At 36.9% G+C, this 25,850-nt stretch overlaps 1 protein-coding gene across 1 annotated transcript in view; it reads left to right on the forward strand.

Annotated features, from left to right (window-relative positions):
* Nucleotides 1–25,850, forward strand: part of DNAI4 (dynein axonemal intermediate chain 4) — a 105,608-nt gene that overhangs the window by 65,546 nt on the left and 14,212 nt on the right. Inside the window, 6 exon segments of the mRNA XM_052638055.1 lie at nt 1,336–1,530; nt 9,736–9,944; nt 15,883–15,969; nt 17,311–17,462; nt 19,053–19,210; nt 19,517–19,638. Coding sequence (XP_052494015.1) covers nt 1,336–1,530; nt 9,736–9,944; nt 15,883–15,969; nt 17,311–17,462; nt 19,053–19,210; nt 19,517–19,638 — 923 coding nt within the window.

Consider the following 25,850-nt stretch of genomic DNA (forward strand, 5'->3'; position numbering starts at 1 on the left):
CAAGAGATCTTAATTGATATTGCACAAAGGGCAGCACAGTCATTTTTTTTCTTTTTTGGGTAAGATTTAAAGTCCTAGCTCCTTACTGAGCCTTTTCTGACACCACACCCACTGGAAGGCTGGGAGACTGGAAAGCCTTGTTAGAACCTGGCAAGAATGGAAGTCTAGACTTCCCACTTGGCTAGTGGTATTTGTGGAATGGGTGGAGCTACAGTTTTTCTCTGTTTTTTTTTTCCTGGAGAGAAATGGTTATATCCTAAAAGTTTTCTTTCTTGCAAGGTTGTTCTTTTCCTGAGTTTTGGCTAAAGAGAGGTTTGTCTGGAGTATCTGCAATAATAAGAAATGCAGGGAACTCACCACTATGTCATTCCCTGGGTCCTGAGCAGTCTTTTTGCTCTGCCTTCTTCTGACAAAGGCTTTCAAAGGCTTCCTCTTAAAAAAAAAAATCAATGTCCCAAGATTTTTAGTTGTATTTAGCAAAGGAATAGGGGAAAGTGTTTACTCCATCTTCATGGAGGCAGGATTCCCCTTCATTCGGTTTAAACTAAGTAATAGGTAGAATATCATTCCTCAAATATATACACATCCCAATCTCAGGAACCTATGAATAGATTACCTTACATGAGATAAGAGACTATCCAAATGTGACTACATTAAGGATCTAAAAGAGGGAGGTTATCCTGGATTATCTGAGTGGACCCAAACCAATCAAATGGGTACTTTGGAGTATTTTTTTCCATTTCTGGTCAGAGAGAGATATAATGGCAGGACCATCAGAGAGATGCAATGTTGCTGTCTTTTGAAGATGGATGATGGATTGGTGGTGGCTTCTAGAAATTGGCAAGGAAATTAATTCTCTAGAGCCTTCAGAAAGGAACATAACCCTAATAACCTTTTGGTTTTGGCCAAGTGAGACCTGGGTTGATCGGTAGCCTACAGAACTTTAAATTTGTATCCACTTTAAATTTAATTTTAAATTTAATCTAGAACTTTAAATTTAGTCCACTAAATTTTTGGTAATTTGTTATAGCATTAATAAATAACAGTAGTGTAGTATTCCTATAAAGCAATAAATTAAACCTTTATCTGAAGGTGTAATGAAGACTGATAATAATTTAATTTCAATTTGAATAAAAATATATGGAGATAATATATGTATATCTTGCATGTGCTTGGTTCCTAAAAGACATTCAGTAAGTAACTATTAAAGTTGTTGTGAATACTGGAGGAATACAAATAGTGATGGCAAAATGTCATTGATAAATCTTTAGAATGTACAAACCAGCTAATATAATTTTTGAATTGTTACCATTACATCATATTTGTATTTTACAGTTAGTGAAGGTAGTTCTCTAATGGATATTGAAAATGTAATTCTGGCTAAAGTTCGAGATGAAGAAGAAGACAACTCAGATGCAGTATTTAAATCTGATAAGTTTCAGCAGGACTTATTTTTTATGGAACGAGTTATAATGGAAAATATATTTCAGCCAAAACTTGCAGCTTATCGTCAGCTTCCTGTTTTAAAAGGTATTTAACACATTATATACTAAAACATCTTTTAAAAAATAGTGTTGTTTTGAAATAAAGATTTTATACTTTAAAAAAGATGTCTAAATATAATCATTTTTAGACAAGCTCAAGTAATTTAAAAAATCAAATTGTATTATTTCTAAATGCAATCTTTAAACTGAATTATCACTTATTAGCGAGAAGGAAATGGCAGCCAACTCCAGTAATTCTTTCCTGGAGAACCCCATGGACAGAGGAGCCTGGTAGGTTGCAGTCCACGGGGTTGCAAGGCGTCAGATCTGACTGAAGTGACTTAGCACATACACACACATCACTTATCAGAAGACATTTTTATATAGTTTCCAGCACTAAAAGTGACTAGCAGGAGAGTCCAGACCTGGAAGCCCAAAGAGATAGTACCTTAGATTCAAAACCTCATAAGCTCTTTCCTCTCTGTTGTTCCAGTATTGAATTATTCTCTCGTAGTCAAACACCCCTTTCCATTGCCATTGATACCTTCCAGGTTCTAGCTTTTATTACCTCCCCCTAATTTTATTACACAGGCATTCTTCCTGTTGTTATGGCTACAATATTTTTAAGGATTTGAGAGATTACTTAATTCAACTTTTCAATTTTTGAATGAATGAAATGAAGTTTATAGAAACGTTCTAAAGTTCACTTCAGTCACTCAGTCATATCTGACTCTTTGTGACCTCATGAAGCGCAGCATGCCAGGCCTCCCTGTCCATCACCAACTCCCAGAGTTTACCCAAACTCATGTCCATCGAGTCGGTGATGCCATCCAGCCATCTCATCCTCTGTCATCCCCTTCTCCTCCTGCCCCCAATCCCTCCCAGCATCAGAGTCTTTTCCATTGAGTCAACTCTTTGCATGAGGTGGCCAAAGTATTGGAGTTTCAGCTTTAGCATCAGTCCTTCCAATGAACACCCAGGACTGATCTCCTTTAGGATGGACTGGTTGGAGTTCCTTGCAGTCCAAGGGACTCTCAAGAGTCTTCTCCAACACCACACTTCAAAAGCATCCATTCTTCAGTGCTCAGCTTTCTTCACAGTCCAACTCTCACATCCATACATGACCACAGGAAAAACCATAGCCTTGACTAGACAAACCTTTGTTGGCAAAGTAATGTCTCTGCTTTTGAATATGCTGTCTAGGTTGGTCATAACTTTCCTTCCAACAAGTAAGTGTCTTTTAATTTCATGGCTGCAATCACCATCTGCAGTGATTTTGGAGCCCCCAAAATAAAGCCTGACACTGTTTCCACTGTTTCCCCATCTATTTCCCATGAAGTGATGGGACTGGATACCATGATCTTCGTTTTCTAAATGTTGAGCTTTAAGCCAACTTTTCCACTCTCCTCTTTCACTTTCATCAAGAGGCTTTTGAGTTCCTCTTCACTTTCTGCCACAAGGGTGGTGTCATCTGCATATCTGAGGTTATTGATATTTCTCCCAGCAATCTTGATTCCAGCTTGTGCTTCCTCCAGCCCAGGAACGTATCACTGATCATTTAAAAAAGAAAAAATAGTAGTTCTGCTTTTAGTTAGGATGTAAATAATTATAAGACCATCGGAGAGGACATAGGTATTGCAGTTTTACTCATATGATGACATCCAGATAAGAGTTCAAAGAGGCTTCTGCTAAGTTGCTTCAGTTGTGTCTGACCCTGTGCAATCCCATAGACAGCAGCCCACCAGGCTGCTCCATCCCTGGGCTTTTCCAGGCAAGAACACTGGAGTGGGTTGCCATTTCCTACTCCAATGCATGAAAGTGAAAAGTGAAAGTGAAGTCGCTCAGTCGTGTACGACTCTTCGTGACCCCATGGACTACAGCCTACCAGGCTCCTCCGTCCATGGGATTTTTCCAGGCAAGAGTACTGGAGTGCGGTGCCATTGCCTTCTCCGTCAAAGAGTCTGAGGTGACTGTAATTGGAATAATCAGATATTAGGAAACTATGTAGAGAAAAAAAACTCCATAAATCTATCATTTAGTCTTTGGCTGAAACATAAGCTGTGTATGTTAGACTAAAACTCCAGAAGGCAAGGAAAGAACAACTACCAGTAAGATCTAAGTGAAAAAGTCTTCAGAGTTCACACAGGGCTGCAACACATTTGATTTCTGACTGGCCAGAGGGGTAGAAATAGGGTATTCAATAAATATCCAGAATGGCTATACCTTAAGAGTAGAGCTAGAATAACCCAAGAATAAAGACTAGTCTAGACCCTCATCCCCACCAATAAACTTTTTAGCTAATTTAAAAATTTTTATTTTTAAAAGCTAATTTCAAGAATCAAACTAATCTGAAAGTAAGTTAACTGCTCAACAAAACAAACTTCAATACAGTATTGTATGGAAGAAAACACAACGCAGACATTCAGTGCTGTAACATTTATAATGCACAGCACCCAATACAAATTTACTAGCTGTGTAAATAAGCAGGAAAATGTGAGCTAAAGCTTAAAAAGTCAGTCAATAGAAACAGATAAAAAGGTGACCGAGATGGTAAAAGACAGATAAGAACTTTAAAAAAGCTATCATACTCAGAATAGCCAAGACCATATTGAAGAAGAAAAAAGTTGGAGGACTGACATCATCCAACTTCAAGAGTTACTGTTAAGTTACAGTTGTTAAGATAGTGTGGTATTGGTGAAAGAACAGACACATAGATCAATGGAACAGAATAAAGAGCCCAGAAATAGATCCACATAATTATAGTCAACTGATCTTTGACCAAAGAGGAATGGCAATATAATGGAAAGAAAAAAGATAGTCTTTTCAACAAATGATTCTGGAACATCAGGATATTTATGGGCAAAATAAATAATCTAGATACAGACCTTATACCCTTCACAAAAATTAACTCAAAATGGGTCATAAACTTCAATGAAATGTGCAAAACTATAAAATTTCTAGAAGACAGCATAGGAAAAAATTTGGATAAACTTGGGTATGGTGATGATTTTTCAGATTTGACACCAAAGGCACAATCTATTAAGAGAAATAATTGATAAGTTGGACTTCATTAAAATTAAAAATCTGCTCTGTGAAAGACATTGTCAAGAGAATGAGAAGGCAAGTCACTGACTAGAAAAAATATATGCAAAATACATACCTGATAAAGAACTTGTCCAAAATAGACAAATATCTCTTAAAACTCAATAATAAGGAAACAGATAACATAATTTAAAAACAGACAAAAGACCTAACAGACACCTTATAAAGAGATATACAAACGGCAAATAAGTTTAAGAAGATGTTCATCATTATATGTCGTTAAGGAATTTCAAATTAAAACATCAATGAAATACCACCATACAATTATTGAATAGCTAAAATCCAAAACATTGATACCACTAAATGCTGGCTAAGATGTGGAGCAACAAGAACACTTATTCAGTGTTGGTGGGAATGCACAGTAGTTCAGCTACTTTGGAAGATAGTTCGGCAGTTTCTTACAAAACTAAGCATATTGTAACCATATGGTCCATAATTGTACTCCTTGGTATTAACCCAAAGGAGTTGAATGCTTATTTCCACACAAAAATCTGCACACAGATGTTTATTGAAGCTTTATTCATAACTTCCAAAACTTGGAAGCAAACAAGATGTTATTCAGAAGGTGAATGAATGAAAAAATTGTGGAAAATCCGGACAATAGAATATTATTCAGCACTAAAAAGAAATGAATTATCAAGCCATGAACAGACACAGACAAAATCTAAATGGATATTACCAAGTGGAGGAAGCCCATCTGAAAAGGCTACATATGCTGTCACTCCAACTATATGACATTCTGGAAAGGGCACAAGTTTGGAGACAGTAAAAAGATCAGACGTTTCCAGGGATTAGAGGTTGGGAGAAATGAATAGGCAGTGTATGTAAGATTTTTAGAGCAATAAAACTATTCTGCATAATACTTAGTGACGGGTACATTTCATTGTACACTCATCCAAATTCATAGAATGTACAACACCAAGAGTAAATCTTAAAGTGAACTATATAGATTTTGAGTAATAATAATTTGTCACTGGGAGTTCACTTATTGTAACACTGTACTATTGGTGCAGGATGTTGATCTGGACAAGGCTATGTGTAAATCTGGCTGTGAGTATATTGGAACTCTTCATTTTGAGTTCAGTTTTGCTGTGAAACTAAAACTACTCTAAAAAATAAAGTCTCTTAAAGAATAAGTTCTAAAAATATGCTTAAAGATTTAAAGGAAAAAATAAGGATACAATGATGATAGTAATGAAAGCTACATATAGGACCAAATGGAACTTCTAGAGATGAAATACAATACATAGTACTTGAAATGAAAACATTTACTGCTTGAGTGTGACAAAATACTAAAAGACAAGCAAGAGGAACATTCCAAATTAAAGTACAGAAACAGTCTAAAAAAATAGAACTTCAGTGACCTGTGTCCCAAGGTCATGTGGTTTAATATATATGTAATTAGAATTGTAGTAGTAGAATAAAGAGGAAGCACAGAAAGATATTTGAAGGAAGAATTGCTAAAAATTTTGTATATTTGAAAAAACTTTAAATCAGTAATTATAAGAAGTTCAATGAAACCCAAGCAAGATAAACACAATGAAAAGCACGCTGAGGCATATTATAAATACTATACAAAAAAAATTAAAAGTTGCCAGAAAAAAATTCATTACATACAGGGGAGAAATTAATAATGCCCTTATTTCTATATCAGAAGCCAGAAAACAATGCAATGTTATTTTTACTGTGCTAAAAATTGTATATCTAGAGAAAATATCCTTCAAAGATCAAGGTGAAATAAAAACATGTTCAGACAAACAAAAGCTGAGAGAATTCATTGTCAGCAGACCAGCATTGCAAAAAAAGTTCAAGGAAGTTCTTCAGGCTGATAGAAAATAACAACAGAAATTAGAATCTACAGAAAAGAATGGAGAGTGCTAGAATTTGAAAATGAGAGACATCTCCCACCATTTGAAATTTCTTTAAAGATCATGAAGTCAACAGTATTATTCTATGTTTTATATGGTAAAGCAAAGGACATGGAATAACTAAGTCAATTCTGTAGCAGAAGAATGAAGTTGAAGGACTTAACCCTACTATATTACAGGTGACTGACTATAATGATACAGTAATCAAGGCAGCTGAGTATTTGTCTAAGGGTAGACATATAGATGATTGAAACAAACTAGTGAGTCCAGAAATAAGCACAGACATATATGGTTAACTGATTTTTAACAAACATGTCAAGGCAATTCAATACAGAGAAGTTGATCTTTTAAAACAATGCTGAAAGAACTGGATATCCTTATGGGGAGAAAAATGAGCTTTAATCCTCACCTCCTATTAAATGTATAAATTAAGTCAGAATGGACCATAGATTTAAATGTAAAAATTAAAACTATAAAGTTCTAGGAGAAGATAAAGGAAAAAAATATTTGTGATTTTAGCATAAGAAAAGATCCACTTAATACACAAAAATCCCAAGTGCAGGTGAGTTAATTCATGTCCAACTCTTTGTGACCCCATGAGTGGTAGCCCACCAGGCTCCTTTGTCCATGGTATTCTCCAGGCAAGAATAATGGAGTGGACTGTCATTCCCTTCTCCAGGAGATCTTTCCAACCCAGGGATCAAACCTGCATCTCCTGCATTGGCAGGCAGATTATTTACCACTGAGCCACCTGGGAGGCCCCAAATCCCAAGGCATAAAAGAAAAAAATCAATAAGACTTTTGCAAGAGTTAAAATGTCTGCTCTTTGAATAACACTGCTAACAGTAGGGAAAAAAAATGCAGGGAAACATGCAAGCAACAGACTAGAAGAATATGTTTGCAATGTATACGTCTGACTGAAGACTTAGACAACACACGTTTACTCCCTCACAATTCTAGAGACAGAAAGTCCAAGATCAGGGTGCCAGCAAGGTTGGTTTCCTCTGAGGCCTTTCTCTTTGGCTTGCAGATGTTCACCCTCTTGCTGCCTCTTTACATGGTCTTTTCTCTGTGTGTGTTCATCCCTTGTCTCTCTTGGTGTATCTAAATTTCCTCTTCTTAGAAGGATATCAATAAATGGATTGGGACCCTCTCTAACGGTCTAATTTTAATGTAATCACCACTTCAAAGTCCTTTCTCAAAATGTTGTTACATTCTGATATACTACATTCTTGTGTGTGCTCTGTGTGTCACACAGTCTTGTGCAATTCTTTGCCACCCTATGGACTGAAGCCCTACAGATCTCTCTGTCCATGGAATTTCCCAGTCTTCACCAGCTTAACCATGTGGTGACTGGAGTGGGCAGCCACTCCCTTCTCCAGGGGATCTTCCTGACTCAGGGATCAAACCTGTGTCTCGTGCATCATAGGTGGATTCTTTACCTCTGAGTCATTATGACTTCAATATATGAATTTTGGAGTGAAACAATTCATCCCATAACATACGGTCATCTTATAAATTCTCACTTAATCTATATAAGCAATAAAGTTCTAGGTCAAGTGTTTCTAATTTGAAACACCAAAAAACAAAGTCACAGCCCCTTAACCTATTCCTAGACTTGAGCCAGTTTATAAAACCAGACTGTCTTGAATGAAGTGGAGACTGGGTCACTTTGAGAATGATTCATGCTACATTGCCAAGAGTGTGTACTCTTAATACTTATCCCAGCTTTCTCCATAAAGATCTATAGCATTTTATTAGAAGGACTGTACATTGTGGATAAGGAAATCATCAGAAATTTCATGGATTACTGAACACTGGCTCTGAGTGCACACTAACAGGGAGACCCAAAACATCACTGGGGTCCACTAGGACTTAAAATCAGGTGATCAACAGAATTTTAGTTCAGGTTCATCTCACAGTGTGTCCACCCATCATCCTGCAGTTATTTTCCCTGTTCCAGAATGTATACTTGAAATAGAAATATTTAGAAACTGGCAGAATCCCCCATGTGATCCTTGGCTTGTGGAATGAGAGCTAATTTGAGAGGAAAGGGCGAAGCGGAAGTCACTAGAGCTGTCTATACCTATTAAAATAGTAAACCATATAGCCACCTTTCTGGAGGGATCTCAGAGATTAATACCACCATCAAGGACTTGAAATATGCAGGAATGTTGACTCCTACCATTCAACTCATCTATCTGGTTTACACAGAAAACACATGACTCTTAGAGAGTAACAGTGGATTATTGTAAGCTTAACCAGGTGGTGACTCCAGTTGCAGCTGGTGTTTCAGTTAGAGTCTCATTGCCTGAGCAAACTAACACTACTTGTGGTATATAGTGTGTAGCTGCTGATGCTTTTTCCCTTTAGTACCTGTTGGGAAAACCAAAGCTATTTGCTCTCAGCTGGCCAGGTCAGCAGTACACCTTCACTGTTCTGCTTTATGTCATAATTTAGTCTGCAGCAAGCCTTCCCTTCAGCAAGACATTGCACTGGTCCATTACACTGATGGTATCATGTTGATTGGACCTAGTGAACAAGAAGTAAACTTACTGGCAAGACATTTGCATGTCGGAGGGTGAGAAATAAATCTGACAGAATTTCAGGGGCCTTCCACCTCAGTGAAATTTCCAAGGGTCCAGTAGAATATGTCAGATATACCTTCTAAGGTAAAAGATATGCAGTTGCATCTGAGTCCTCTGCAATGAAAAAAAAAAAAGAGAGAGAGACAGACAGACATATTCCTAGTGGATCTCTTTACTTTCGTTGGCGATGGTATAGTCACTAAGTTGTGTTTGACTATTTGCAACCCCACGGATTGTAGCCCACCAGGCTCCTCTGTGTGTGGGTTTTCCCAGGCAAGAATACTGGATTTCCCAGGCAAGAATACTGAAGGAAATGGGTTGGCATTTCCTTCTCCAGGGCATCTTCCTGACCCAGGGATTGAACCTGGGTCTCCTGCATTGCAGGTGGATTTCTTACTGACTGAGCCACAAGGGAAGCTGTCTTTGCATTTTAGAGGCAACACATTCCTCATTTGGATGTTATTCTGGTTCATTTACTCAGTGATCTGAAAAGCTAATAGCTTTGAGTGGGTCTCAGAACAACAGAAGATTCTGCAGCAGGTTCAAGCTGCTCTTCTAGGTGCCCTGTCCCTTGAGCATTATGACCTAGCAGATCCAGTGGTGTCTGAAGTATCAGTGGTAGATAGAGCTATTCTTTGGAAACTTTAGCAGATGGGTGTAGAGCAGCATGATCTTCATTTGATTTAATTTTAGAACCAGAACCTGAAGAGCCCGGAGACTTTTTAGTAGATGGAAAACTTGAAGTGGTCGAAGAAGAAGCTAAGAAGGAAGAGGAAGAAGATTTAGAAATAAGTTCAGAACAATCAACAATACCAGCCAATTTGGAACGACTCTGGTCCTTTTCCTGTGACCTAACCAAAGGCCTTAATGTGAGCAGCCTTGCCTGGAATAAAGCAAATCCAGTAAGTTATCAAATGTTTTAATAATTCTGTCTCTAGCATTTAAGGGCATTTACCAAGTATAACACTAATAATTTTCTTTTCTCATTGTTAGGCAAGAGATTTAAATTGATATAACCTCTAGTTTTAAAATTCCTCTGAAAACAAGTTTATATTTTAAAAAGGGGGAAATGCAACAGCTAGAAAACAATGTTTTTTCTTCTTTAATATGAAAGTTTCACCATTTTTATTTTAAGAGATGTGCTTGGAACATGGCTGAATCTCTTTCAGATGTTGAGAAGTGAACAAGAAAATAATATATATTTATTTAGTTTAACATGTTAACCAAATTCATGCACCCAAATTTGCATTCTCTTTAAAGAAACCGTATTTGGAAGTATGTACTTAATCCATGAGGTTGAAAAAGAGTCAGACACGACTTAGCGACTAAATAACAACAATAACAGCTTAATCCAGTGACCCTGTAAAAGTGCAAAATGATTTTGAGATTCCTTAAGAAACTAATACTACAGTGGATATTTAAATAGCACCTACTATGTACCAGGCACTATTGTAAACGTTTTACTTGTATTATTATAAATCTATGAATAAGGTACTGTTTTCCTCATAATGTTGCACTGAAGCACAGAAAGGATAACTTGCCCAAAGTTATATAACCAGTAAGTGAAACAGAATTCAAACCAAGACATCTAGCTACAGAATTCTTGCTTTTACTGAAAGTGAAGTGAAAGTCAGTCAGTTTTGTCTGACTCTTTGTGACCCTATGAACTATACAGTCCATGGAATTCTCTAGGCCAGAATACTGGAGTGGGTAGCCTTTCCCTTCGCCAGGGGATCTTCCCAACCTAGGGATCGAACCCAGCTCTCCCGCATTGCAGGTGGATTCTTTACCAACTGAGCCACAGTGAAGCCCAAGAATACTGGAGTGGGTAGCCTATCCCTTCTCCAGGGGATCTTCCAGACCCAGGAATCAAACCAGGGTCTTCTGCACTGCAGGCGATTCTTTACCAACTGAGCTATTAGGGATGCCCTTTAGTACTGCTCTGTTAAAAATCATCTTGAGGAAAAATAGATGAATCATCAAGCTGGGGAACGGTATGTTTTCTTGTAAAAAAAAAGAATGATTATAGATTAATGAGAGTTGTTTTTTCCTGAGATTTATAAACTGGTTCTGAAGACATGATTCTCAACTAGTGCTTCTGAAAGAACTTTTTTTTTTTGGTCCTTTTTGAGAAATATTTATTTATTTTGGCCTCACTGGGTGCTAGTTGCAGCATCTTTTTCTTGGTTGTTGTTGTTTGGCTCAGGCTGTATTGCCCCACAATGTGTGGAATTCCAGTTCTCAACCAGGGATTGAACCCATATACTCTGCATTGGGAGGTGGACCCCCAACCACTGGACTACCAGGGAGGTCCCTGATGTATGTTTAAAGTCCTCAGAACTAATTTGTTTAAACTGTATTGTTTTATGCATGTTTTAAGAATTAGCCTTGTTTTATCGCTATACCTTATAAGGTACTGTGTGCAAACATGATAATTGTTATGGATATTAAAAACCTATAATCAACCTGAAACTAACAAAACATTGTAAATCAACTCTACTGCAATAAAAATTTTTAAATGAAAAATAAAACTATAATCATTTTTGTTGAAACCCCAGATATGCAGATGATACCACCCTTATGGCAGAAAGTGAAGAGGAACTAAAAAGCCTCTTGATGAAAGTGATAGAGGAGAGTGAAAAAGTTGGCTTAAAGCTCAACATTCAGAAAACGAAGATCATGGCATCTGGTCCCATCACTTCATGGGAAATAGATGGGGAAACAGTGGAAACAGTGTCAGACTTTATTTTTGGGGGCTCCAAAATCACTGCAGATGGTGATTGCAGCCATGAAATTAAAAGGCACTTACTCCTTGGAAGGAAAGTTATGACCAACCTAGATAGCATATTCAAAAGCAGAGACATTAATTACTTTGCCAACAAAGGTCTGTCTAGTCAAGGCTATGGTTTTTCCAGTGATCATGTATGGATGTGAGAGTTGGACTGTAAAGAAAGCTGAGCACTGAAGAATTGGTGCTTTTGAACTGTGGTGTTGGAGAAGACTCTTGAGAGTCCCTTGGACTGCAAGGAGCTCCAACCAGTCCATCCTAAAGGAGATCAGTCCTGGGTGTTCATTGGAGGGACTGATGCTGAAGCTAAAACTCCAATACTTTGGCCACCTCATGCGAAGAGTTGACTCACTGGAAAAGACCCTGATGCTGGGAGGGATTGGGGCAGGAGGAGAAGGGGACAACAGAGGATGAGATGGCTGGATGGCATCACCGACTCTATGGACATGAGTTTGGGTAAACTCCGGGAGTTGGTGATGGACAGGGAGGCCTGGCGCGCTGTGGTCCATGGGGTCACAAAGAGTTGGACACGACTGAGTGACTGAACTGGACTGAAATAACACATTACTTAAATTATGTGTATTATTTTGAATAAAATATAATACTTTTATTGTGGATTTGTGTTTATAAAACTATATTAGGGAACATCTCGTAGATAAGTGAAATTTAATAAATCAATAATAACTGGGTAGTAAAGACAGATGAATCATTTTAAGAAACTGAATATACTCACAGCTAAAAATTAATATATTGCTATTTAGAATAAAGTTAATTTTGAATGAAGCTAAAAATATGACAGATGGTATCCATCATATTTATTAATTAATTCTGTAAATATTTGTTGAGTATTAACTCTGTGCAGAAACTCTGTTAAAGCACTGGAGATACAGTAGTAATTTAGTCACATGTAGGCCCTAGTCATACACTAGTTTCCTGTGTGCTTTAATAAGGAAAAATAATACCGTGGGAACACATAAGAGAAGGTTGTGAATGCTTCTTTGAAGAACTGACATCTATGGTGAGTCTGAAAGAGATGAATAAGAGTTTGTCAATGTCAAGGGTAGTGATGAAAAGTATTGTAAGACAGAGAGAACTGTGGAGACATGATGTTGATTGGGAGGTAAGATGGTGGGAGGACTGTCTTTGTATTCTTTCCGATTACAAAGAAAATTCTGGGTTTGTTTGATAATTAAACTTTTGTGCATATGTACTTATACAGTTGACCTTGAACAAAAGGGGGCTTGGGGTGCCAACCTGTTGTGCAGTTAAAAATCTAAGTGTAACTTTTGACTACCCCAAAACTTAACTACTAATAGCCTACTGTCGACTGAAAGTATTACCAAACATAAACGGTCAGTGAACACATGTTTTATGTATTATATGTATTATAAACTGTAATCTTACAATAAAGCAAGCTAGGGGAAAGAGAATATTATTAAGAAAAATAATAAAGAGAAAATACATTTATAATCAATTCAGTCGTGTCTGACTCTTTGCAACACCATGGACTGCAGCATGCCAGGCTTTCCTGTCCATCACCAACTCCTGGTGCTTGCTCAAACTCATGTCCATCGAGTCGGTGATGCCATCCAACCATCTCATCTTCTGTCATCCCCTTCTCCTCCTGCCTTCAATCTTTCCCAGCATCAGGGTCTTTTGCAATGAGCCAGTTCTTCACATCAGGTGGCCAAAGGACTTCAGCATCAGTCCTTCCAAAGAATATTCAGGACTGATTTCCTTTAAGATTGACTGGTTGGATCTCCTTGTAATCCATGAGATTCTCAAGAGTCTTCTCCAACACCAAAGTTCAAAAAGATCAGAAGATCAATTCTTCAGGGCTCAGCTTTCTTTATAGTCCAACTCTCACATCCATACATGACTACTGGAAAAAACCATAGCTTTGGCTAGACAGACCTTTGTTGGCAAAGTAACGTCTCTGCTTTTTAATATGCTGTCTAGGTTGGTCATAGCTTTTCTTCCAGGGAGCAAGTGTCCTTTAATTTCAGGGCTGCAGTCACCATTTGCAGTGGTTTTGGAGCCCAAGAAAATAAAGTCTGTCACTGTTTCCATTGTTTCCCTGTCTGTTTGCCATGAAGTGATAGGACTGGATGTCATGACCTTAGTTTTCTGAATGTTGAGTTTTAAGCCAACTTTTTCACTCTCCTCTTTCACTTTCATCAAGAGGCTCTTTAGTTCTTCATTTTCTGCCATAAGAGTGGTGTCATCTGTGTATCTGAATTTATTGATATTTCTCCCAGCAGTGTTGATTTCAGCTTGTGCTTTACCCAGCCAAGCATTTTGCATGATGTACTCCAAATATAAGTTAAATAAGCAGGGTGACAATATACTCCTTTCCCAATTTGGAACCAGTCCATTGTTCCATGTCCGGTTCTAACTGTTGCTTCTTGACCTGCATACAGATTTCTCAGGAGGCAGATAAGGTGGTCTGGTATTCCCATCTCTTTAAGAATTTTCCATAGTTTGTTGTGATCCACACAGTCAAAGGCTTTGGCATAGTCCATAAAGCAGAAGTATATGTTTTTCTGGAACTCTCTTGCTTTTTCTATGATCAACAGATCAATGGATCAACATTTATAGTACTGTACTGTACTTAGCAACACTGAAGTGTATGTCATGCATTTTAACAGATGAATTGTCTGTCAGTGCCTATATCAGTATTGTCTTAGATGATGCAAAATACTATAGACATTACATGTGTTACTTAGATATCAAAAATAAAAAGATAATATGAAAAATTCCTATTTTTTTCAAGTATAGTGATTTATATATTGATGACAAAGAAGCAGCAATATGATTGCTTTATGGTAGCCTAGTGTAATTGATATGATTGCTTCAGGATAGCCTAGACTATACACTAATGAATGAATTGTTATAAAATTTCAATGGCATACAGTATTATAGTCATATTCATAATGGTGTATTGGAAACGTTGTTACCCTGAAAAAAGCTGCTTACCTGTGATGATAGGCTGATATGCAGTTCTTCAATTATGAGAGTGAGGCATATGTATGGTAATATATAATTCTTTGAAAGCAAAGTTATAAAACAGTAATAAAATGAATACATTATTAATTTTATATTAAATGTTCACTTATGCCTATCAAAGGAGTAGACTATTATCTACATACATTTTATACATTCATGAAAAATCCTTTTCTTAATGTTTTGGATTTCTAGGCTATGCAGTTTTTCTGTGAATTTTTTCAAATGGTTACAAATCTCCAAAAAAAGTTTCAATATATTAGTTTAAAAGAATCCATTTATAAGTAGACCTACACAGTTCAAACTCATTGTTCAAGGGTCAATTATAAAGGCATTTCTGGAAATGACCTGCTGTATTAATCAGCTGAAGCTACCATAACAAAACACCGTAGACTGAGTGGCTTAAACAATGGAAATTTATTTCTTACAGTTCTGGAGGCTGATTCATTTCCTGGGTAAGGCTCTCTCCCAGGCTTGACTGTATCCTCACATGGTGGAGAGAAAGGGCTCTTAGGTTTCTTCCTCTTTTTGTAAGGAACCCAATCCTATCGAATGAGGACCCTACCCTCCTGGACTTGTTTAACGTTAATAACCTCCTAAATGTGCTATTTTCAGATATAATCACATATTATTAGGGGTTAGGACTTCCACAAATGACTTTTAGGAGAGGAGACACAATTCAGTCCATAGCACCTCACTTTAAATTTAAAGGTCTTCTATTTTACATTTGAAAAAATTAGGTCATCCTTAAAAACCCATAGGAGATTATAATGTAATAATACAATTTTTGAAGATTATCTCAATATGTAAAAGAGCTTGTTAGCAATTGGTTCTTTTTGAGTACTTATTTTTCAGTCTGAAAATGTGATTATTGTGATTTTGCTTAGGAAGATGGAAATGTAGAGTGAAAATAGATGGCATATGGTGTTTTTTTAACCTTAATTAAAATATAATCACTCTTCTTAACACAGTTCATTAATATACATCTTCATACATTTGCCAATATTTTTATGTTATCCTCTCTTAGTTTGAATTTTTCTGGTTTTCAGGACCTTTTGGCTGTTGGCTATGGACACTTTGGATTTAAGGAGCAAAAAAGAGGATTGGCCTGCTGTTGGTCAATAAAGAACCCCATGGTAACTTGAGCAGGAACAAGATCTATTTTTATTTAATTAAATGTTGACATAATTCTCGTTAAGTAGTAGATAGTCATATTTGATAATTAAGCAAAGTCAAGGAAGTTTTATCATGCAAGACTTTATTTTCTTTGGTTTAAATCTGTAACAATTAAATAATAAAAACTTATTCTGATACTTTATAGGATAAAGTAAATTCACTACTATGTGCTGTTAGATCTGATGATCCAGGGCTGAACCATTATTGTATATCACTGCCTGTTATAAAGAAAAATATTTGCAAATGCAAATTTTAAAAATTGTTTCATTTATTATTGGATTGCTTTTCAGTATCTGAATAACTCATCACTTTATAAGATAGGTTTCTGTTATCCTCAATAGATGTAAAATAGATTCATATAATATCTTACTGTTGTGAGTTTTTAAAGAAAATGAAAAGAATCAGTTATGTTTTTTGCTAAATAGCTCTAGTCAATCTGTCACTTACAAGTTTGCCTTTAATTTTTTTTTTTTTAATCACACCATGTGGGATCTTAAGTACCCTGACCAGAAATTGAACCTGCACTCCTTGGATTGGAAGCAGAGAATGTTAACCACTGGACTCCCAGGGAGGTCCCTTTACCCTTAGTTTTACTTTACAACAGAAATGAAAAGTGGACCACTTTAAAAAGATCAGAAAGGCATACAGAAATAATTGGAGTTCTTATAAATAACCCTCATCTGTTAGGAGGTTGGGTTTATATAGCCTAAAAGAAAGGAAGAAGCAATTTTAAACATGTGGAAGGATTGACAGGATTCATCAACAGCAAGTTGTCTTCTTTTCCATGTAGGTTGTTAGAAACAGGAAAGGGTTTGAATGGGACATTCAAACAAAAGAATAAAACTCTTGACAGAGTTGTAGAAAAGAGTAACTTAGAAAGTTCTAGAGCCTTTTCTATCCTTATTTAGAAATGATTAGATAATACAAGCATTAGAAACAGATACTGGGAGATAGGAATATATGCAGGATAATTTATTTGGTGGAAATTATTTGTATTTTTAAGAATGTAGACCTGTGATGGAAAATCCTGTTGGAAGATTACCCAAAATGATAATTACTGTAGAGCTACATGCTGTATTTTGCAAAATTACTGAGCTCTGAGGATTCATCAAAATAAAGGAAATGAACCGATTGAGGTTTTGTTCTCATGTATATACGAAGTTAGGAGTAACTGAATGCAGGTTAATGCTCCTCACATCCCCACTGCCATCAGCCTAGTCTTAAGTCACTATCACACCCTCCTGTACTGTGGTCTATAAAACCAAGTTTAAATTGTAATATAATATATATTTTTTATTCAGTGGCCAGAGCGTACTTATCAGAGTCCTTATGGAGTTACTGCTGTGGATTTTTCAATCGGCTCACCTAACCTTTTAGCAGTTGGCTATCACAATGGCACTATTGCAATTTATAATGTACAGAACAACAGTAACCTTCCGGTTCTGGATAGTAGGTGAGAAAATCCAAGAATTAGATAAATATATAACATGTACTTTTTTTTCAGGAGAAGAAAAAAATTAATGTCATTTAGTTTTGAGTGAATGTTTATACTCTTATTGAGAGTGATACCATTATCTTTCAAACATTTGATAATTCCTCACAACGTCTCTCCAGTTGGAATGCTCAGCTTTAACATCTCTTTATCATCTTTTCTGCCTGCCCACCAACAAACTTCTTTTGGTGTATGCTGCTGCTTTTTAAAAAGCTAAATTTTTTTCCAGGTTCATTGAGGTATAATCGACAAATAAAAATTGAGTTTATTTAGGTTGTACAACATGATTAAGTGTACAATGTGATGATTTAATATATGTATACATTGTGAAATGATTAGTGCAATCAAATTAATTAATGCATCCATAATCTCACATACCTGGAGAAGGAAATGGCAATCCACTCCATTATTCTTGCCTGGAAAATCCCAGGGACAGAGGAGCCTGGTGGGCCACAGTCTATTTCATCACAAAGTGTCAGACATGACTTAGTGACTAAACAACAACAACAACCTCACATAGTTACCATTTTTTTGTGTGTGGTAAGAACACTTAAGATCTACTCTTTTAGCAAATTTCGTGTATGCAACATAGTATTATTAACTATAATCACCATGATGTGCATTAGATTTCAAGAACTTTCATTTTATAAATGAAAGAAATAATTAATGTGACATATTGAGAAACTAAAAAAAGTTTAAGGTGAAAGAGATCGAAAGATACCTCAAGTTTTTATAATAAACCTGATACTCATGGAGCAAAAATGAGGTCATATATTCATATTAGTGTTTGAGTAAACTTCAGAAGAACTGGAGATAGGCTTTAAAGCAGGTGTTTTTTAGCTTAATTTTGAAATTATTTGCATAGTTTTGTAAGTGTGAGCCTTGTGTTTATTTCCGGGCAGAAGATTCGTAACTTTTACCAAATAATCAAATACATCTAGATTTAAAAGTATTCAGCCCTATTGCTTTGGAGGATTCACATAAAAAATCAAGAGTCAGTACTAGGAACAAAGCAACCCATTAACCAAAAGGAAAGTAGTAATCTGAGAAGTGATTTTAATTTTTGAGAAAAATTTTAAATCTCAGCCTTAGAGAGCATCAAGCCAGTGGACAATGCTGAAATATAAGAAGGGTGAAGTAACTATTTACTTGAATAGGACTTAAATGACTTACTTATTTAAACTATGAGAAATATCCTTGTAAAAATGGAGATACTTATATTCAATGTATCTAAATAAACCAAATTTACACAACTAGGAAAAAGTAAGTGAGTAGAGTAAAAGGAGTAGATTCTTAAAAGAAAGATATATTTGCTTTTATATTCCTATTATGATAGCAATAAAATTTTCGTTTTGTAAGAAATGAGAAAAACATCAGTGAATATTAGAAAAGTGGTTTTTTCCCCCTGATTTACAAAATATTTAAAGTTGAACAATAAAAGCATCATTCTGTAATTAAGTCATGATGCTTTAGGGAGTCGTCCTTATCGCTTAGTATTACAAGTCTTTTTAAAAATTATGATTTTCCACTTAGTGATTTTCCTTGTTTTAGTGAATCACCTCAAAAACACTTGGGACCTGTATGGCAACTGCAGTGGATAGAACAAGATCGAGGGACAACAGGTGATGACAAAAGAGAAATACTAGTTTCTATATCAGCGGATGGAAGAATCTCTAAATGGGTTATACGGAAAGGACTGGACTGTCATGGTAAAAATAAATAAATACACTCACACTCTCTCTCTCTCACACACACACATATACACCCCCCACCCCCCACCCCCCACAAATTATCTTTCTCTTATTATGTGCTGAATTATAAAAGGTGATAAATTTAGGTTTGACTAAATAAGAGAAAAACTAGGCTTGATCATTTTGCTAAGCAACTAACTCTGATATTTGCTTATTTTAACCTAATGACATGCAAAGGATGGCAGAACTCATATTGTTTGCAGAAGGGACATATTATAATACTTTTTTCACGTGGTAGATAAGGTATCTATTTTTTCTTTAAAGATTTGATGCGCTTGAGGCGAACGACTGCTAGCACCAGCAAAAAAGGAGGGGAAAAGGAAAAGAAAGGTGAAGCTTTGATATCTCGACAGGCTCCTGGAATGTGTTTTGCTTTTCATCCCAAGGTAAATTATTTCAGTACAACTTCTAATTATTGAAGTGTGTTAAGATATAAGGCTGGGATTTCCCCGGCAGTCCAGTGGTTGAGATTTCAGTGTCCAAGGCAGGAGGTGCAGATTCAGTCCCTGGTCAGGGAGCTAAGATCACACAAGTCTCGTGGCCAAAAACAAAGGCGAAAGGTTAGCATGTTAATAGATATTGTGCCTTGTAAGCATAAAACTAACAAACTTAGGTATCAGCCTAAGGTGAAATGGCATATTGAGTGCCGCACTTTCACAGCATCATCTTTTAGGATTTGAAATAGCTCAACTGGAATTCCATCACCTCCAATAGCTTTGTTCATAGTGATTCTTTCTAAGGCCCACTTGACTTCACATTCCAGGATGTCTGGCTCTGGATGAGTGATCACACCATCGTGATTATCCGGGTCGTGAAGATCTTTTTTGTACAGTTCTTCTGTGTATTCTTGCCACCTCTTCTTAATATCTTCTGCTTCTGTTAGGTCCATACCGTTTCTGTCCTTTATCGAGCCCATCTTTGCATGAAATGGTCCCTTGGTATCTCTAGTTTTCTTAAAGAGATCTCTAGTCTTTCCCATTCTGTTGTTTTCCTCTATTTCTTTGCATTGATCGCTGAGGAATGCTTTCTAATCTCTTCTTGCTCTTCTTCAGAACTCTACATTCAGATGCGTATATCTTTCCTTTTCTCCTAGCTTTTCGCTTCTCTTCTTTTCTCAGCTATTAGTAAGGCCTCCCCAGACGGCCATTTTGCTTGTTTGCATTTCTTTTCCATGGGGATGGTCTTGATCCCTGTCTCCTGTACAATGTCATAAACCTCATTCCATAGTTCATCAGGCACTCTATCTATCAGATCTAGTCCCTTAAATCTATTTCTCACTTCCACTGTCTAATCATAAGGGATTTGATTTAGGTCATACCTGAATGGTCTAGCAGTTTTCCCTACTTTCTTCAATTTAAGTCTGAATTTGGTAATAAGGAGCTCATGATCTGAGCCACAGTCAGCTCCTGGTCTTGTTTTTGTTGATTGTATAGAGCTTCTCCATCTTTGGCTGCAAAGAATATAATCAATGTGATTTCGGTGTTGACCATCTGGTGATGTCCATGTGTAGAGTCTTCTCTTGTGTTGTTGGAGGAGAGTGTTTGCAGCCGTGGCCACAGGACTGGAAAAGGTCAGTTTTCATTCCAATCCCAAAGAAAGGCAATGCCAAAGAATGCTCAAACTACTGCACAATTGCACTCATCTCACATGCTAGTAAAGTAATGCTCAAAATTCTCCAAGCCAGGCTTCAGCAATACATGAACCGTGAACTTCCTGATGTTCAAGCTGGTTTTAGAAAAGGCAGAGGAACCAGAGATCAAATTGCTAACATCCGCTGGATCATGGAAAAAGCAAGAGAGTTCCAGAAAAACATCTATCTCTGCTTTATTGACTATGCCAAAGCCTTTGACTGTGTGGATCACAATAAACTGTGGAAAATTCTGAAAGAGATGGGAATACCAGACCATCTGACCTGCCTCTTGAGAAATCTGTATGCAGGTCAGGAAGCAACAGTTAGAACTGGACATGGAACAACAGACTGGTTCCAAATAGGAAAAGGAGTACGTCAAGGCTGTATATTGTCACCCTGCTTATTTAACTTCTATGCAGAGTACATCATGAGAAACGCTGGACTGGAAGAAACACAAGCTGGAATCAAGATTTCCGGGAGAAATATCGATAACCTCAGATATGCAGATGACACCATTGTTATGGCAGAAAGTGAAGAAGAACTAAAGAGCCTCTTGATGAAAGTGAAAGAGGAGAGTGAAAAAGTTGGCTTAAAGCTCAACATTCAGAAAACGAAGATCATGGCATCCGGTCCCATCATTTCATGGGATATAGAAGGGGAAACAGTGGAAACAGTGTCAGACGTTATCTTTTTGGGCTCCAAAATCACTGCAGATGGTGACTGCAGCCATGAAATTAAAAGACACTTACTCCTTGGAAGAAAAGTTATGACCAACCTAGATAGCGTATTGAAAAGCAGAGACATTACTTTGCTGACTAAGGTCCGTCTAGTCAAGGCTATGGTTTTTCCAGTAGTCATGTATGGATGTGAGAGTTGGACTGTAAAGAAGGCTGAGCACCGAAGAATTGATGCTTTTGAACTGTGGTGTTGGAGAAGACTCTTGAGAGTCCCTTGGACTGCAAGGAGATCCAACCAGTCCATTCTGAAGGAGATCAGCCCTGGGATTTCTTTGGAGGGAATGATGCTGAAGCTGAAACTCCAGTACTTTGGCCACCTCATGCGAAGTGTTGACTAATTGGAGAAGACTCTGATGCTGGGAGGGATTGGGGGCAGGAGGAGAAGGGGATGACAGAGGATGAGATGGCTGGATGGCATCACTGACTCAATGGACGTGAGTCTGAGTGAACTCCAGGAGTTGGTGATGGACAGGGAGGCCTGGCATGCTGCGATTCATGGGGTCGCAAAAAGTCGGACACGACTGAGCGACTGAACTGAATTGAACTGAACTGAAGGTGAAATGGCACTTTCCAGTTGGCTGTCCTTCATCTGCATTTTAGAGGAAAGGTCTGTATTTCTGAGCAACAATAGAAGGATTATCTACTCAATTGCTCATTTTAACTTGAATGCCCCACCTTGCCCCTGTTGGGTACTCTCCTGCCCTATCATAGTGACAGAAACTGAATCCACTAGATAGTCTTACATATCTCACTGTGAGTGGTGACTCTCATGATTCTGGGGATTTGGAAGACCACTTCAGATTATCCCTATCAAGACCAAAATGAAATCAGAGCACTGTTAGTAAAGTTCTGCTTTTCTAATTCTTTTTACCTGGAGGCTCTTTGGAATCAGAAAATTCAACCACTGTGACTCTTACAAGAAAACATTTCCTATATATTTTCTATTATATGTAATATGATCATCTCTTTAATGATACCAATATTCACCTACTTATGCAAACCAAAACTTGAGTTCTTACTCTATTCTACTCTATCACCCACATGATATTTAGGTTTTATCATCCTACTTCTTTTAGTTCAAGCCTACTGTTCATATAGTTCAGGCTTTTATTATTTTTCACTTTTATCACCGTGTATGTGGTCACTCAGTTGTGTCGGACTCTGGGCTCCTCTGTCCTTGGGACTCTCCAAGCAAGAACACTGGGGTGGGTAGCCAATCCGATCTCCAGAGGATCTTTCCTGACCCAGGGATGAAACTCTGGTCTCCTGTATTGCAAGCAGATTCTTTTACCTCTGAGTCACCAAGGAAGCCCTTTTATCACTACAGTCATATTCTCACTGCATTCATTCTCAAATTCCTATAATCTGCTTGTCAACTTGACTGTAGAAGAGTGGTTCTCAATGTGGGCAGGGAGGGGAGTATTTTCCATCAGGGACATTTCACAATGTCTTCTTCAGATATTTTTGGTTGTTGCAGCTGTGGGAGGTGGGATGTAGGGAGGAGAGTTATATCTAGCGAGCAGAGTCCAGGGATGCTGCTAAACACGCTACAATGCACAAGACAACCACCCTCCTCTCCCCACCCAAACAAAGAATTAGCTGGCTCAGAACATCAATATTGCTCCTTTGATTTCTTCTTTGACTGATAAAGCATGTTATTTAGTTTCCAAATATTCACAGTTTTTCTAAGGATCTTTGTGTTGGTTTCTAATTCAATTCCATAATGATCAGAGAGCCAACTTTTTATAAACTGAATCCTTTTGAATTTATTGAGATTTGTTTTAGAGCCTAGAATGTGATGTTTACTTGTATATATTCCCTTTGCATTTGAGAAAAGTGTATATTCTGCTACTGTTGGGTAAATGTTCTGTGAATGTCAATCAGGTTATGTTGGTTGATGATATTGTTCAAGTTCACTATATCCTTCCTGATTTTCTGCCTGTTTCTTCCATGATTTATTGACAGAAAGGTATCAAAGTGTCTGACCATAATTGTGAATTTGTCTTTTCTCCCTTTGAAATCCTATCAATTTTTTCTTTATGTATCTTGAAGCTTTAAGTACATAAGTGTTTAGAATTGTTCTCTTGATTAATCGATTCCCTTATTATACAATGACCTTATTTATAGCTGGTAACATTCTTTACTCTGAAATCTACTTAGTCTGACATTAATGTAGCCACTACACCTTTCTTTTAACTAATATTAGCACAGTTTATCATTTTACATTCTTTTACATTTAACCTATTTATGTCTTTATATTTAAAGTATGTTTCTTATAGGGAGCATATTGTTGAATTTTGCTTTTTTATCCAGTCCTAGAATCTCTGACTTTTGTGATATTTACACAGTTTACCTTTAGTTTGATTGTTGATTTAGTTTGGTTTGAGTCTGTCATCATTCTTAACTAATTTATGTTTGGGAAGAAATGCAAAACATATTTGACCCCTTTGTCTGGAGGTAGGACTCTGAAGGGCTGTCTCAGCTCCAAAGCTTATTATAGGTTGGACTGACCACTCTGTTGCAGATACATCATAGTTTAACTTAAATCTCTACCTGTTCCTGTTTCCCTCAAAGAGGTTGTTTCTGAGAGAACTTCCCAATAAACCTCTTGCCTGGAGGTCTCAGGTTTATATAGTGAGGAACCCAGCTTTAGACAGCAACCTTGAAGAGCTCTAGAGAAAGACCTTTATCTGTGTGCTAAGTTGTTTCAGTCATGTCCAACTCTTTGTGATGCTGTGGACTGTAGCCCACCAGGCTCCTCTGCCCATGGGGTTCTCCAGGCAAAAGAACACTGGAGTGGGTTGCCATGCCATCCTCCAGGGGATCTTCCTAACCCAGGGATTGAACCCACATCTCTTGTGTCTCCTGCATTGGCAGGCAGGTTCTTTACCATTGAGCCACCAGGGAAGCCCAGAGAAAGATGACCTACTTAAAAATACTACTGAGGTAATCATTGTTCATATATAAAAAAGGAATTAGATCCCTACTCCTTTATATGTAAAAACTTTTAGAAGGAAATATGGGAGAATATCTCTATGACTTCAAAGTAGGAACAGTTTCTTAAAGCACAAAATCCTAATTATGTAAAATATATAATACCAGCTACATTAAAATGAGAACTTTTATTTACTAAATGACACTAAGAGTTCTTAAAAAAAAAAAAAAGCTGTATGCTGGGAGAAGATTTTTGCCATCTAATAACAGACAAAACATATGCAATAGAATATATTAGGAACTTATTAAAATGAATATGAAAAAGAAAGATTATTAGTAAAATGGTCAAGAAATGTGAACGGAAGAGGAGATTCAATTGGCCAATAAACATAAAAATGCTCAACTTTGTTTATATCCACATAGATGAAACTTAAAACCATTCAGTGTAAGCTAATACCTAATAGGATGGCAAAATCTAGGATTTCTAATGTAACCAAACTGTTGAAGAGAATGTGTGTCAAAAGGAACTTTTATATACTGCTGAATGTAAATTGGTAATACTACTTTGGGGGAAAAATGGACTTTATTTTGTAATTTAAACTACATAGACCCCCATGATCTCGTAATTGCATTCTTAAGTACTGATATATGCTAGAGCAATGTGTCTCAGATTTCAGGGTTCTTATAACTTACCTGGGAATCTTATTAAAATGATTCTGATTCAGCAGGTCTGGGGCAGGGCCTGACATTCTGCAGTTCTATAATACTACCAGGTGGTGCTGACTTGACATAGCTCCACATAGAGCCCTGACTTTCAGACTTTCTGACTATAACTTCAGTATAGAAAACACATTTTAAATCCCTATTTGGTACATACATCTGAGATGTCTGAGACTCCGTCTCGTTTACTCTCTCATTCTCAGCAAGAATCATGTTCTTGTTAAGTCATCTGTCTTCTCTTTGATTAATTCTAGTGAAATAATACTGTTTCCCTGGACTGTTAGTTCTCTTGTCAGGTAGCTCTAAATGTTAGAAAGTTTCTTGCTCATTTTAAGTGAATGTTTGTCCATGTAGTTTCTAGATAGGATACTAAGTTCTACACTCAATTTTAGCAAAGAAAAGAATCTGTGTTTTCTTTGCACAGCCATCCTTCAGGGAGTTTAATTATTATAAAATCATGATCTAAAGAAAAAGACAACAGTCAATTGTCTACAAGATGGTATTTCTAGTTTTGGTTCTTGAACATATTTTAAGAAATCTTGAATTCTGTCTTCTGTTTAGCACATTTACTAATACA

This window comes from Budorcas taxicolor, chromosome 3, assembly GCF_023091745.1.
Source record: "Budorcas taxicolor isolate Tak-1 chromosome 3, Takin1.1, whole genome shotgun sequence".
NCBI lineage: Eukaryota > Metazoa > Chordata > Mammalia > Artiodactyla > Bovidae > Budorcas > Budorcas taxicolor.